At 41.9% G+C, this 16,809-nt stretch overlaps 1 protein-coding gene across 1 annotated transcript in view; it reads right to left on the bottom strand.

The window, feature by feature from the left end:
• The window catches only part of LOC143337604 (matrix metalloproteinase-17-like), a 64,949-nt gene that overhangs the window by 10,118 nt on the left and 38,022 nt on the right, over positions 1–16,809 (bottom strand). The window contains exons 4-7 of the mRNA XM_076757237.1: positions 16,276–16,562; positions 4,272–4,448; positions 3,188–3,290; positions 1,443–1,525 (exon numbers count right to left, since the gene is read on the bottom strand). Of these exons, the coding sequence (XP_076613352.1) occupies positions 1,443–1,525; positions 3,188–3,290; positions 4,272–4,448; positions 16,276–16,562 (650 nt within the window). The remainder of the gene's footprint in view (positions 1–1,442; positions 1,526–3,187; positions 3,291–4,271; positions 4,449–16,275; positions 16,563–16,809) is intronic.

Below are 16,809 nucleotides of genomic sequence, written 5' to 3'. Positions count from 1 at the left end.
TACAAATTTTAATTAATGTAACAAAATGTAATGTAATGGTTCCCCTCCTATCTCTCAGATTCTCTGTCCCAACATGTCTGAAATTGTTGCTTTTTCCCGTGGTGTGCCTCAGGGCTCTGTCTTAGGTTCCATATTATTTGCTTTGGATTTGCTTCCTTAAGTTCATATTAATAGCACGTTTAATTGTATCTCTTATTACTGCTATGCTGATGATATCCAACTGAATGTCTGAAAAGCCTGATGAAATTGACAGACTGACTGTTTAATCTGACTGCCATTAAAGACTGGATGGCTAACAACTTTTATAGTGGAATGTAAGACTGAGGTCCTTACTTTAGACGGCATAGCTTCCAGGTTGCTAAGTGTATTGGATCCCTTTCTTCATCTGGACAGTAAAATATTTAAAATACTGGCGTAGACATTTGATCAATGGTGATCAGGCACACAGTGGTCAGGCACCTGGCTACATCTTTGACCTGCTCCATCCTTATATCACCACTCAGTCACTTTGGTCTTCTGACAAGGGTTTGTGTTGGTCCCTCATACTGGACTGAAAACAAAAGGTGCGCCTTTAAATTAGTTGAGCACTGTGGAACAGTCTTCCTACAGACTTATGTTCTGCAGTCTGTTGAGGCCTTCAAAAAGACGCATTCATTCAAACTGGTGTGTGTCTCGCCTTATGCTGTCTAGTGTTTGCAATTTTGTGGTTTACTTAATCTTAATCAAAAGCTATTAGCGGTTTCCTGTCTCCTGCAGTTAGTCCAAAATTGAAAATGAGGGTTCACCATCCTTTCAAAAGACATAATGCTGTGCATCAGACAATGACCAAAATATAACAGGCTGAGTCATGTGTTTCAAGGAGTCAAGGAGTCACGTGTGTCAAGGTTAGTCTTGGTTTAAGAGGTTAAACATTTGTGGCAGGCCGACGCCATCACATATCTTAGAAGCTGACTAGAACTGCAACCAATTCAAAACCTCAAAAGCTTTCACAGGGCAAAATTATCATAACAATGATCTGTAAGCATTGATTGTCACCTCTTGTAAGTTATATGAAAGATTAAAAAGTAATAAAAAAAAAAGGTTTAAAAATGTAAGTTAAAGTTTGGATATTTTGCTAACACGTCTGCTGCTGAGGGTACGCTAGCCCGTTTCTTGTTTCTGTTGTCAGCGGGAGGCTTGGGGTCATTCCTCCAGAGGGCAAGCATGAAAGCCTGATGTAATTTTTGGACCGCAGTCTCTCAGCAGGGCTCAACGAGCTCAGTCGGGTGTCTACATCCAGCCCACTCGCTCATCCTCGTCCTCTTGCCTTTTTTCTCTCTCTCTTTAATTTGCTCTGCCTCCTCTGACTTCCGCTCATTTAGCTAATTTCTTATTTTTCCCACGCAGCTCTGTAGCTTTGTGCCTGTCTGTCGGTGCGTCTACCTCCCTTTGTGACTCCGCACCTTTGAAAAAGAAGGCCTCCCCTCGTATCTGGGCCACTGCATCAAAGTGACTGGTGCATCTGTCGGGGGCATCTCGCGCCAGCCTGAGAGATGTGAAGAACGCAGGAGGAGAGAAGATTGTGAAAAGAGGGGGGAAAAAGTGCAAAACTGGACATTAACACTTAAAATGTTTGATGACAATTCTGTACTGATGAGTTACCATTGTCTACAATGATTTGTCACATTTTCATGAAAGAGAAGAAAAATTCATTTGTTGTAAAATCCAATACTGATTGTCTTTAAATTAGATATGTGTTCATCCTTTTCAAGATCTTTTCATGCATCTAAATTTTGTTCACGCTTCTCTTTTCATCTGCTGTGAATGGGTGTCTGTGCATGAATCGGTGAAACCAGGCTAAACAAAAGAGGAGATGCTATCGGGCTGACACGGTGAGGTCCCTCGGTGCATTTATCTCCCGAGTTTTTAAGTGATTTAAAGCACTGACGTGGCTGGCCTGCCAATGATGAAGCCATTAGCACCACAGGGCTGAGAGTGGGAGCTCGCCAGGCCTTATATTACCAACAAGGGTCTCTATTCAGAGCTCTATTAACATGACACCACTGCCTAGTGGTCAGTATAGGTGCCCTTGTCAGGCCTAATCCAGCTTTTCCACACATCACGACCTGATGGAGTCAGTGGGAAATGATTAATGAAAGCAGTGGAAGTCTGAAACTGGGGAGCAAAAGACGTTAATTATCCCACTACTGCCTGTTTAGCTACGGCGCCCTTCTCAGTGCTGCCTTATTTTGTTTGCCTTGTTTACTGTTGTGCGTCCACATGTGTGTGTTTTCTGAAATAAATTTCAATCGCAGACCTTCAGAATGAAGACATTTTTGTGAACTCGTCTGTTGGACCTCTTGGGGGCTACTTTAAAGTTAGCGCTTGGTGGTTTGGGTCTGTGCGTGAGTGTGAGTATATACACTCAAAATACATAAATGGACAAAATTAAGTCTAATTATCCTTGATAATCTGAAAAACTACAGGCTGATAGCCTCCCAACTTGCTTTGGGGAATTACTTAATTAGACGGGCAGGCTCCCAAGCTCACTCTCAGCCTCTTAGCTAATTTGCTTTGCCGGCACGCCATGACTTCTTATCAAACTACAAAAAAGCCGTTTCTACAATAAATGTTGAGTATTCCTGCATGGATTCATCATATTGTTTCTCAGTGAAAGTGGGGAAAAAGTAAGAAGAAACAATCACAATATAATTTTGTTGATGTACAGGGAACCATCAGAAAAATAGAGATCTCTTCATAATGACATCCAATACAGTTATCCTGCAATAAACAACACCTGTGTGAGGCCTATTAAGAGCACAGTGTTCTTATGGATGTTGATGAACTTCTATGATGGCCCTAGCTTTAAAATAGTCACATTTTTATGACTGTGTAAACATGCCTAGTTAAGGAATTTATATCAGCTTGAAACAGGAAAACATGGCGGACATTAAAAATGTTTATGGGATTTCTGCAGACGTTTATGTGCATGTCCTCGTCCATGACCACCTGCCAGCTGAAGCCATAATACATATCAAAGAGCAGCACATGTGAAAATGTGTCCTGAGCTGCAAGGTGCACTTCTCTGGCCATTAAGGCACAGACAGTTGTCCCATTGAATGGGATTTACAGAATGAGTGAAGGCCCTTGAGACAAAGAAGAGATTGCTGAAGAGGCGGAAGTGTATTTTTTTTATACATCTACTTACAGAACAGAGGATCTGTTTTCAGGAAGGTCGAGCAGGACCGGAGGTTCAGCTGTCTGGGAGGGGTTTCCTGGTCGGTTTGTGTGGGACACGGAGTCTCTGACACCTACAAGGTCAAAAGCCATTTCAAATGAATACACAACAAAAATGATTCTTTGTTATTTTCTCTACATTTGTTCTATTATTATTTCCCTATATTGTACCATGGTATAACATGGCACATACTGTGCATAGTTCAGTCACTTCCATTTCCTATATCAGCAAAGGCTGTGATGAGTTCACTTGCCATAACGAGGTCCAATTAACTCCACCCATGTTTTCATCAAATCAATAACCTCACTTCTACAGAACTCATCAACTGCTGCTTCCTGCAGTAGGTGGCCTCCGCAGCTTCACTCTGCTGAGATGTCACCAGAAAACTGGTGTTTCCACCACTGCACCGGGAAAACACATAATTACAGCAGAGGCTCGTGAGTCATAGTCAGAGGAGAAGAGGGAGATTCTGTGAATGCAGATATGAGTAAAGTATGCCTCCGTAATGTTTACACACACAGAGACACACACACACACACACACACTCTGAGGCTTCACAGCGCTGATCATCACTGAGATTGGGAAGAGGCAGAAACAGACTCTAATGAACAACTAATTTAGCCAGTATGTAAATTTCATGATACAATAATCACAAGGTAATGATGTAATGCTGTAAACAGTAATGGAGAGTGTACTGTATGTCCAGAACAGTGGAGAACAGTATTTGGAGAGCAGTATTTGTAAGTATTCTGGAATCAGTGACCTGCCATGAATGTCATATATTCTATTACCTGCATTTATGAGGTACCCTTCGTAGTTACATGACCACTTCGTTTCTTTTCTGACAGCATTTCCCCCAGTGCTAAGCAATTACTGAAATACCAATTTTCACATGTGTGCACATTTTATAACACCCAAGGCAGATTTACTAATGGAAATTCTGATGGATTTGTAACTTATTTAATTCCCCTCCCTTTCTCTCCCTCTATCTCACACACACACACACACACACACACACACACACAGCGTAAGTTGACCACATGTTCCCTCGTACCGTAGAGCTGCCAGACGCGGACCTTGTCTTCATAGGGTAGGTCGTATTTCAGAGGGTCTCCTACAGGACCCTGGTAGTACGGCCTCATGATGGACTCCATGGCTGAGGTGTGAACCAGGCCGATGGCGTGACCGAACTCATGGACTGCAACCGCAAACAGATCCATCCCGTGAGAGTCTGAAGGTGACAGAGAGCGAGATAATAATAATAACAAGAGTTTACATCATGGTGGTACAACATTATAATAAAATGCAGAAATGATAAGAAAGGGAAAGCAAAACTGGTCAGCATCATATGAGACCATGGTGAGTATAGGTACAGTGGGCTTACCACAAAGATACGTCTGTGGTCCTACCTCTAATTTAGACATAAGACGGTGACTTGCACAGGGACTTGAAGCCCACTTAGATGTATTTTCTGCTATTTTTGATTACAAATATGCTTGGAAAGTACAGAGTGAGGTAGTTGCTTTACTTTTGTGATATACTCGATCCACCAGGTAGCGTGTCAGATTTCATATGCACTGTAAAATCAACATTAACACTTCAGCTTTGTGTATGGAGCTAGTTGTATCAGCTGCAGCTTCACGCTTACCTAATGTTTGAATGGGTTACAGTTAAACAGCTTTTTATCGGTGACCAAAAGCATGGTACAAATCGTCAAACATGTCAAACGTATGAACAGTGCATGAAAGATTTTTCATAAACGGCTTTGGAAAGACCCAGTGGCGACAGTCACCAATGTGACCTTTCCGCTGTAAGTGTGCATCCTAAATTGACTCAGTCAAACCCATGTTCAGGTATTTTATCCTTTTTCAACTCATCTTCTTATGGTGCAAATTAAGAGGCGTGACAGACAGCTCAGGGGGCTTTGAGTGCTGTTAGGCGTGTGGTGCAGTGAGATAACTATGGTAATACTGCCTGACTCCTTGGGCTGGCAATCAAAACCTGCGTGCAGAAAGACACCTAAAGAGGCTGCAGGCTATTAAAGCACATTTCACTCCATGTTCAGCTAAAAAAAGAGAAAAAAAAAAAAAACTGCCTCCCAAACTCTTTGTCGGACTCTACGAAGCAAGACAAAACCTGGGGCTTGGAGATTTAGATTTGCAAAAATATGGAGAGCTAGCGTGGCAAGCCAAGCTAGCTTAGAGTTCCTCGGTGGCCAGGCTCAAGTCTGCATTCAGTTTACCTCAGGTTGGCCTCGGCTAGGGACATGCACTCATGCTTACAGTACCCAACTGGGGTATTCACAAGGCAAATGCCAACTCTAATCTACAGGAGCACATGGCACAGAGAGGAAAGGTGGACAAAAGGAAGGATAAGGAGAGAGAGAACAGGGGCTCAGAACAGAGCATGTACCATATCATCATATTTACGGTCCATGCGATGCTGACAGAATAAATGTAATGCCTTTAGACAAAGTAGAGCGGAGAGAATTAGGTGGATGAACCAGATTCATTTAGGAAGGCAGAGAGATAGAGAGAGACAGAAAACGATTGTGCACGTCTATACAGACTATTGACTACAGAATATTGAATGTTGTTCTGTTGGATTCACCAGTGAGCCATTAAGTATCTTTTTATGAACTCAAATAACCCTAAATGCTTTCATTGCAAGTTGGGACTTAAGAGCTTCATTCACTAGACCTCTAAACTCTTCCTGTCTCCATTCCTCCAGTCCTCAAAAACTAGGATCACAGGCTGGAGTGGCTTTGATCTTTGAAGACCTTTGAAAGACGTCTGGCTACCACAGAAACATCACACAGCCTTTGTGGATGCCCTGAAGTTTGCCTACAGGGCAAGTGTGTTTATGGAGGATGCAGTCAACATGAGGCTGGACTACCTTTGACAGCCTGGGAACTTATATAAAGATACTGCTTCAGCACCTTTTATTTGCAATTAATGGCTTCATTTGAGAGCTCCTGGACTGCACCAATATTTCACAAATCCCTTAACTCGGTTCTTACTACCGTTCAAACAAATGATTTATTAAATTGGGTTGCACCATTAACACTTAATGTCTTAACTAGTGAAGACTGTGTAAGCGTGTAAACTGCCTAGGAAAAATGTATAGCACCATCCAATCCAAATCAATCAACCCTGCGTAAACAGTAACATCAAAAGCTCTAACAAACCTTCCAAAAAGACAGACTGATTGCGAAACATTTGGGATGTTGTGTAAAACATTAATAAAACAGTGATTGTTTGCTAATCCTTTTGGACATATACTCAACTGAAAACAGTACAAAAACAATATATTTGATGTTAGACTTCATTAACTATATTGATTTTTGTAAATATCTGCTTATTCTGAATTTGATGCAGCAACACTTCTCAAACACATTGGGACAGGAGCGAGTAAAGACGGGGAAAGTTGTAGAATGCTCCAAAAGCACCTGTTTGGAACATTCCACAGGTAAACAGGTTCATTGGTAACAGGTGATAGCATCATGATTGGGTATGCATCTCACACAGTTGGTCAACAACGATGCTGTGGCCCAAATCCAACATCCGGTCCACCATTACACAAAACATTGCTCTCTGGTTTGGGCCACACGGGATAAGACCAGACTAAAAAATAATTGAGTAACTAGAGATCATTGCTAACAATCTCCCCATCCTCCAAAATATCTGCCACTCCAGGCCCAAGAACATCATTACCAAGCTCTATATCATCCAAACTCTCCCTTCCAGGAAGCATCTCTGGGCAATTGAAGCCAAAACAGCCAGGCACTCATCTCCTGACACATACACATAGAACAGCAGCTGCTGTCTATGTGTATGCATCTTTCTCCATTGTCCATAGTCATGTACTACCACTATGTTACACTTAGGAACCATTTTTGACCAGGTCTAATGAAGGCTGCTTTCATCGTTCGACATGTAAATATTCATGGGAGTTTGCATAAGCTGAATTTGCAAACACAGAGGTCAAGAGGTGGTGATGGTGCGTGTTACTGTATATTTCCTCCACACATTATTCTGTCATGTGTTATGTGTCATTGAATGTCGCATCAAATCATTTTGTTCTGCAATTAACCTTCTTCTAACTGCATAGCAATATATTCATTCCTATTTGGAGCCTGAGGAGTGAGCCCAGTGCAGTATTCCCTAAAGTTGTGTTTATGTTTATTGTGGTTATAATAACTATGAAATCTACTCCTGCTACTATCTGAAATGTGTAAAGACATTCAGTGGCAATGTCAGGCGTGGTAAAGACACGTTTTGCCACTCATTCCACTTTCCACTTCCAAATTCAGATGGCAAATAAAAGCCTTATTAGCATATAAGTATATAAGAAGTTAATGAGAAATTGACAGAATGCAAACTGAATAATGGGCCTGGAACAACCTTGTGTAATACATAATTAATCAATTCCTGCTGTGGTTGCCTCATTCCTCTTCAGCTCTGTGAAAATTAAGTTGACAATGATGTACTGAGGTAAATATTCAACATGTAGGGGGATTTTTTTCCTCTCTGTTCGTGGCTTCAACAGCTCCCTTCCAAGTTCGCCAAAACAAACACAAAACATATGATATAAAGGCGAAAGATTCTCCATTTTGTACAAATCTTACAACACTTTAGCTGAAAAGTTGAACTGGCTGTGGACTCTCAACTGTGGCAGGTGTTTCTATTGTGTCGGATCTCACACAGGATGATGAAATCACCTTGGTTTATATAGACCCTCTGGTGCTCCAGGTAAGAATCATTTGTTGTGCAATGAATACAGTGCATGTAAGTGCACCCTTCATTGTGATACGGTATGATGTAACCACTCTGGCCTCCAGTGCTTGGCTCTGCTTAAGGAAGGACAATGAGCCCATAGATGCAAAGAAGCAGCGAGCTCAACTGTTACGATTTTACATTACATGTGAGTCCTTGTAACTCCATGGCCTGCAAATATATCACCTTCACTTGTGTTAATTAAGATTAATTTAAGTAATTAAAATGCACATTTATTTTGCAATTAAGTGTCACGTGTTTCTATTTCAAGCAGTTTTCTAGTCTTTATCAGTCTACATCAGAGCAATGGAAAGAAAAATAGACCACAGTTGCAGTATCTTATCTCAAACTCCCAACATGAACGAAGAATAAACGCGTAAAAATTCATCTTAAGCACAACTTGACTGTGGTTATAGGCCACAAGAGTACAATCCCTGCATGTTCAGTGAGCCCTAAAAGAGCTGTGTGTTTACATGTTCATCCACTATCTCCAATCTCTTCTCCCATCTAAACTTGCTGACAGTGCAAGTCACTCCGCTGGCACAGTTGCTCAAATGAAACACGAGTGACCACAAGCAACCCAATGGCTGTGCTGCTACATATTTCACCAACCTCAGTAGACAAAAACACAGACATCCACTACACTTATAGTATAAAAGTCATACCTGCGTTGACATGTTTTCCTGCTGTACCCTGACAAAGTGAAAATTGAGGCATTTAAACTCAACAATGTGTAGTATGATATCAATCAGAATGCACGAATCAGTGATGATGGACTGGTGTACCCTTCACAGATCAGGGCAGGCCAGTTCATGTCATTCACTCAATTTTAGAGGAAAGGTAAACCAAAAATAAGTAAGGGTATTTTAGTGGGTAAGGACTGTTTTGCCTCCGTCCTCCACTCCTGTTCTAACTTTATGGTTTGTTTATTGTCTCTGGATTCTGATCCTGTTGCTATTTTCTGTGTCTGTATTGTTCTGCAGCATTCGTTTCTATTCTGCATTGTGCTTGAATAATTTGTTATTGTCTGCTTCAGCCAGCGTCGGTCTGGAAGTGTGTCGGTGTGAAACCCAGGGCAGGGGCGAGATGTGACGCGACATAAAGGGTGGGTTTAAAGACAAAACTTTAGATTACACTTTCAGTAATGCCCTATAAAAGTATCATCTAACAACATGATGTAGCCTCAAGAGTCGAAATTCTCTCCTTATCACTCTCTCCCATGTTCCTTGTTCTTTTAGAGGCTGTAACTACATTCTCCTACACAACTTGCCAAGTTCTCCTCTATTAATAAAAAAGAGAGACAGGCACAGAATGACAAGGACGGTGAAAGAGTTTTTCTCTTTCTGATCTGTCAATGGTCCCATAACCTTAACCGCTACCTGCAAATTTCACACAGATAACTTTGTAATCGTTGCATAGCTGAGAGGAAGCCACAAGTCATGGACATTGTCTGTCACTTTCATTCTATTTTGTAACAAATTTTTGGTTGGTGTGTGGGAGAATCAAGTCATGCAAAAGAAGGGAGTGAACCTGCATACAATGTCAACACTAAATCATAGCCAAGAATACCCAATGGACATCGCCGACCACGGGTCTCTACCCTTTGCTTTGATGTATTTGCCATTGTGTTTCTTCCCTGTCACCAAGGAACACATCCTGACAGAGACATAAACAGTACACAATATAGGATGCATGTGCACCGCAGTAGCACACACGCACACAGAAAAAATTGAATGCCATGACAAATTCACCTGCTTAATGATGCCTTTGTTTCAGTTGGGATAATCAGTTTGCAGAAGCAGATTGCTGGCAGAGTGATAATTAATAGAAGCAATCTGCTGCCTGTCAAGGCAAAAACAGCACTTCCAGACCTCCACTTATTTGATCTCACCGAGATTCAGCCTCTCACGAGTCCTAATGGACGGCAGAACCATCACTCACACAGCAGGGGTGAACCGGTCTACTCATTGTGGTGCTTAATATTCCACTATTCAGCATCATCATACACATTAGCCTGGCCTTAGTGGACCCAGATTTAGGGTCCTGCTGAGAACAATGCACTGGAAGGGAGTGGAGGGGAATGAGCAAAGGCAATTACTCAGCTACGGATTTGTCTGATAAGGCTCATTTTTCTTAAGACGATTACATAGTGCTACAATCTGCTGAAGCACCAACATTCACGTCTTACCTTCTGGGCTGACCTAACAAGTTTACATCTTCTCAAGGGATTACTGTGCTTTGGAAAAAAATGCTAAGAACAACAATTTATGAATCTGATAGCTCTGTGGGAGCAGAGCTAAGCCGGGCAGGACTCGATCTCTGCTGTCTCACAAGCAGAGGGATACATGGAAGCGGTGATACTGACAGCAGCTAAACAATGCAATGCCGTAGAGACAAGCCGATGATGCTGGAGGAGGCAGCTGTGATATAGGAGTGCAGTGGGGCTGGCAGAGGGTGACTTTGGAATTAAGAGTTGTTTAATTTGCTGTTTTCCCTCTGCATCAGTGTGTCAGTCTGGCAGCCTCTGAGTGGTACAGAGAAGGGAAAGTCAATGGCTTAACAAAAAGCATGAAAATCGGCAGGTGATCTGAACTTCGCTCCACAGAAGAACAGAGAACTATACCAGGTCTGTGGCTATCTTTGGGGAGCTGATTAAATACATCTGCAGGGAGTTTTGGTCTCCAGAAGATTTGGGAGATAAAAATAACAGTTTGTGCAGATGAAAAAGTTTGATGCTCTCGATGGGAATTTCGACCTGGAGGGGATACATCACAATGGGAGAAAGGAGTGTTCTTGAAAGGTGTGATGATTCACTCAATCAATCCATGTTTTTACATTCTCCCATGTCGAGGGGCACAATACTCCACGACCGCAATGGGGGTACTGTCATCCATCATTCTCCCTGAATTATTTTTGGCTATCATTATAATCTTTAAAAATAGCCCTTAAAACCCTAAACTTTGCTGCTGATGCTGTTCCAAGGCTTCATTTGAGCACTTTTACTGGTTAATTCTTCAGTACAAATGGTTAAATCCTAAGAATATTGTCTTTATACTAATATTATGAGAAAATGTGAAACCTCTTACCCCTCCCTCCTTCACTGGCCTGCTGCCATTAACCAAACCTACATCTATGCAGCTGCTGCCCCCCCACTGCCATTGCTGGGGCCCGGTGGGAGGTCTAATTGGAGCAGATTGAGCTGCTGTCCTGTAACATATGGCTCACAGCCCTGACGGCGCAAAACAAAGGAGGGAGATCCACACAGGTCCTGGCCCCATCACAGATTCAGCAGCTGGGAGAGACAGCTTCTCTCGCTTTCTCACACACACACACACACACACACACACACACACACACACACAGGCACACACATACTAGAAACTCCATCCGTCAGGTTGAGGTTTAATCTGAAACATGAGGCCAGAGTGCACCATAGAACACTGGATCTTTCAACACCTTTCTTGTGGACAGTTACATTACAACAATGGCTCAATTTCAGTCTTTAGCTCCGTGATATGTGGGACAGAGATTGAGCTTTTAACAGCACAGTGTATTAGTTGTTTCTGCTTGGAAGAATACCTCATTCTTACTAATGAAGAAAACAAAGTTATTCCATTAACATCCAGGCTGTTGGATCCCTACTTTCCCTGTTAAATCCGCAATTCCTTTTCAGCTAACAGCTAGCTGACAGATGTGATGTCGGCAGTGACTAAGAAAGCAGACATGCTTTTATTTTGCCTCACTGCTTCAAATTCACTTAGGGAGAATATAATGTCACATCAAATTCATCCTTCAGATCTGACGATATCAGACAAGAGACTGAACTTTTGGTCTCAAAAAATACTAGCTCTTTCGCAGAGTCGAAATTCTGGTCCTGCTTATTCTCTATGACAGGCGAATAACTAAATGCCAAGGTTAAATGGTGAAGAAGCTCCTCATACGATGAGGAAAATCTGGACAAAATGCAAAAGAACTTCACAGCAGTACTGTGAAATGCAGTGCAGCCAATCACACTCCACAAAAAAAGGGTGATGTGGGTCTTCTTGGTGTGTAAAATTGTGAAAAAGTGGTGGTTGCAATGTAAAATGACAATCGCGTTACAAAAATTGATGATTTGCTTGGATGCTTGCTTCCCAGAATTCACCCTGGGAATGGTCCACAAATGGCAACTTTTTCCGACTGCAGCAACGTCAAATAAAGCACTGATGCTCAGTGTGCATGCAATGTAACTGAGCTCTGTTTCTCTCAGTGCATTGCACAATATAATGTACACATAACCCTGAGAATCACACAGCGTGGAGGCTTACAGTTGCCGCATCTGTGTGGAAAAATCACTCATATTGTCGGTGCTGCTGATTCATAAAATGCTGCTTGCCGACAGATTTTTCTTGCTTTTGCTTCCAGCTTTGGAAGAGAGGTATTCATGTCAGGTTTTTTTCATGACTTTATCTTTCATCCAGGAATTTCTCTGTTTGGGATATGTGAGGTGAGAAAGAGGTGTAGTTAGAAATAGGTATAAGCTGCCAAGTCATGCAATTCGGTTTCTCCTGGAAGGGAAAAAGGCTTGACTTGGAATCAGAGGAGGAGTAATGGCATCCCCACATATCACAAACTTTTGCCACTGCTTCATCTCTTGGCTTCGGGGACTTTTCTGCAGATGGTGGCACATACGACACAACAATTACTCTTGCCCCAGCTTAGGTACTATTTATCATTCTATGGAAACAAGGGCAAAATACATACATCAATTTCCCCCAAAACAGCAGAAATAATTAGAAATGGAAATTAGAATTTCTATTTTTTTTAACAGTCATTGCCGCAAAGTTGACACACTATCAAAAAAGAGAACTACTCACTGAAAGTCCAGGTCAATAATGACCACTCACAACCTGTAAGGACACAACCAGAACGGTATTATACAGTAACTATCATCACAGCCATTGCTGCATCCCTGAAGATCCCAAGTGTTTGCTATAGTCTTAAGGCACCGTTGGTTAAAAACTCACAATCCCCTCTAGATTGGTCCACTGGTAAATTGGTTATTGGCTCCCATCAGCCCATCAGCCCATAAGCCTGCAGCATATCTACCTCTTCTCTCATATCACTCTTCGCCAGATTGTTGTCTCACCTCTGCGGTACATAAATGTCAGGGCCAAATCTAGTTCACTGGCTCAGTAATTTCTCCTCCTATTTTCCAGTATTTAACTCTTCTCTCTTTGTCTCAGGATCATCACTCATCAGCCAAAACCCCAGCTCGTGTGCCAACCTGCCTTCAACATCCAAGCCTTCGCGTCATCTCTGCCGTAGAACGACCAGCGACGGAGTGCTGCCTCCCCCATACTGCTAATATTGAAGCTCTTTTTTTGGTGACATGTAGTACACACTCTTCATGGTTTCTAACCAGTATTTGTATCAGTGATTAGAGAGTCATGAAATATTAAATGTACACAAGCCCGGCATCTCTTAGACTGATTCAAACTACATTCAAACATCATTTCAGCTGGCTGGGACAGATCGAGACGGAACACAAGGGAGAAAATGAAGAAACTTATGTGACATTAAACAAAACGAAGTCATACATCAATGCACATTGTCAGCAGCTCCAGAAAGTACATTTGTTATGTTACATTACATGAAAGGTTATCCACGGATGATTGCTGCGACAATTAATATTTGTGCTTCACTTCAAAATTCCATAAACCATAAGCCACTATCCATTTTAGCTTGTTGTTGAATTAACTCACTCAGGATTACACCCTCAGGGCACTTGTCTAGCAAACCTTTGCTTTATCATCCCACCTGATATCACTTGTGGAGCACCACAATGCTGCATGTAATTTATTTTTTTTATCCCTGGATTAATGGACCAATTTATACCACTGTAGTTTCTGCTAACAGCAGAAGGATACATTCTCTTTGGAGATAACGCAATCAAAACATTTTCCAGTGCATTCTCGCATGTTCTCTATTTTGTTAACTTGTGTGCAAGTGTAATTAACAGTTGCAGGGTGAAAAAGGTTTAGACTTGTTAGACCTTGCAAAGTACTAAAATCTCCTTATTCCAATGTCAACTTCACTGGTGAGTGGACCTTGACTTTGGATTGCTGTGTCATTATAATATCCCCAAGGTCAAATATGAACCATCATGCTTAAATTTCCACCTCTTTTTGACTGACAAAAACCTCTCCCACAAGTTTCCAAACTATTCCTCGAGTCATCTCCACCTCTCTTCTTATCACCATTTCCTCTGCTTTTCCATCCATCTTTGAAAAAGAAGGGATGAATGGAGGTGCTGAGAGGAGGGAGGAAGGTCATTTTAAGTTCAGTCATCCAGATGAAAGGAAGAATAAAGAAAGCAAGTCAGAGGAAAGGAGAGTTAATGATTTATGCTGTCATTCGTGTGACCGCACTGAGACAGCCTCTGCCCGACGATGCATTCAGCGCGACTAGATCACTCCATCCGCTCATTTAATGCGGATGAGTGGACTTATAATGCTCCCCGACCCCTTCCTGCTTTCCACCTCCCACCCCCCTTTATAAAAAAAGCACAGGACAGTGGGGAGAAATGAGGATGATGCTGAGTGACAAGGCTGCCGCGTTGCTTATCAGAACATGACGATTTGGTCACATTTTGAAAAAAAATGGTCCTGTTGTCCCACCACTAATTTCATGTGCACCAGAGTGAACACTCACGCAGCGAAAGGCTCTGGAATTCACAATTAGTCATAAGATAACAAGGACACAGACAGTTCAGCACGAGTGCAAAGAGGGGGCGCGTGACTGATGGCGTCTGCTGAGTGGATAGACATTGTATTGTGAGTGAGAGAATGCATGACAGAGTGAATGAATGACTCCGTGAATGTGTGGAAGCTGCTTTCCAAAGCCAAAAACACAACAGCAACGTGTTGTGTTTTCCACAGCTGTCGAAGAATAACGGATATTTCTAATACAAGCTTGTCTATTTTTGATTGGCAGAGCTGATTGAATTCCATTTCGAGCTGCCGTCGTCCTGTCCTCATTTCAAGCTCGCAGATTTTCCCTCAGCGGGTAATCAAGCTCTTTGAAAACTGTTTGATGAAAGAAATTTGGCCAGATCATTCAGGATAACACTGCATAAACCAATCTATTAGGCCACACAGCTCAAAGCAGAGACGCTCTGAATGAACAGGGTTCACTGGAAACATAGCCTGTGTGTCGATGACTGTAATAACAGACTTAATAATGCAAGATAATTTAGATTTTTGGTGGAGGTTATGAGATTTGCACATCTGAGACTTCTGCCTTTACCTCTATACAAGAGGATAATAGAATTTTTATTGGTGGTGTGCAAAATTTGATCTTAACTCTCAAAAACTGGGTTGCGACAAAGGAATATTCGTTCATCTATCAAGCATGTTTTTCAATCATTTCAATTGTGAAAATGTGAAAAATGCTTAGAAGAAGCTTTGAAAGCCCATGATGAAGTTTTCACATCACTTGTTCAGACCAAGAGTGTAAAACTCAAGGACGTCTTACTTATATTACTATAAATGACTAAGTTGAGCAGCAAACTCTCACATTTGAGAAAGTGGAACCGGGCAATGTTCAGCACTTTTTAAGCTTAAAACATTAATTGATTATTATGTTGAGGATTAATTTTATGTCCACTGACTAATTCCTTAATCAGCTAAACATTTCAGCATCACTCAACAGCAACTTTGCTTTAAAAAACATGTCCCAGGCACTCAGGACAGCGCACAGATGTTGCTGCCAACAATGCTCACTACTTTGTAGACATTTTAGGATGCTTGTGCACATAACAATACAATTAGTTTAATCATGAAGGTGAAAGCAATTAAGGGCTCTGCCACACCATTGGCAGTGATTCCCAATCAGTGTTACCCCTGGGGGTATTTCTGTAGTTGCCAGGAGGGACATGGGAAGCTAACTCAACTAAAAGTGTTTGGGTAAGGAGGAAGATAAATATCCAAATAGGATTCAAAATAGCTGATCTTTAGAAACTGTGCAATAACCAGGAAGCTGCCCATCAACCTCCCCATTGTAACACATTAACACCATGTGTTGCAATTGAGAGTGATAGTTAGCAAATGAGCAAAGCGCTTGAAATAAAGCTACAAGTAATGGATAAATAGCTGAATAGATGTAATGAGTAAATCTGTTGAAATAGTTCCTATTTATAGTCAGTCCTAATCATCTTTAAACTCTTACACTTTAAGTAATGGTTACACATTTGTACAAACACATACTGTGTGGATTAATACAGCAGATTGCAGCGTTCAGTACCTGGTGATCTGAAGGTCCAGGCCTCATCATCATCAAAGTGCGTATCCCCTGCTGTGAATCTCTCCCCGGGGAAAAAGGCGTGCGCCACGGTGCCCCCGGGCCCATCAAAGGGATATCCATCATTGTGGTCGGCCTTAGTGAAGTCAATCTGAATGTCCGCGTCGCTTCCTGCCACCTCGTGGAAGTTAAGTGGCGCGATGTCACTCCAGACCTTCAAGGCGTAGTACATCAGGGCTCGAACAGTGTCCCTGCCCAGTAAGGCCGAATCCTTAGGGAAGGTCCTCACTCTGACAGAAGAAAGAGTATATAACATATGAGAAGTTGAGAGAAGAGGGGCTAAGGAGGAGGGAAAATAAGGACACGGGGGAGTTGAGAGTACAAGAAAGGAGATGAGAGAAAAGGTGGCTGATCAAGGAGACTTGACAGAAGAACAAAGTAAAAGTGGAGACAAGAGAGGAGAGCTGGGCAAAAAAAAAAAAAAAAGGAAATGGAGAAAAATGATGGACAGGAAGCAAGAGGAGAAGAAAAGGAAAT

This window comes from Chaetodon auriga, chromosome 19 (genome assembly GCF_051107435.1).
Source record: "Chaetodon auriga isolate fChaAug3 chromosome 19, fChaAug3.hap1, whole genome shotgun sequence".
Classification (NCBI taxonomy): Eukaryota; Metazoa; Chordata; class Actinopteri; order Chaetodontiformes; family Chaetodontidae; genus Chaetodon; species Chaetodon auriga.
The sequence above is the reverse complement of the archived record's forward strand: the minus strand, read 5'-3'. Positions and strand labels throughout refer to the sequence as shown.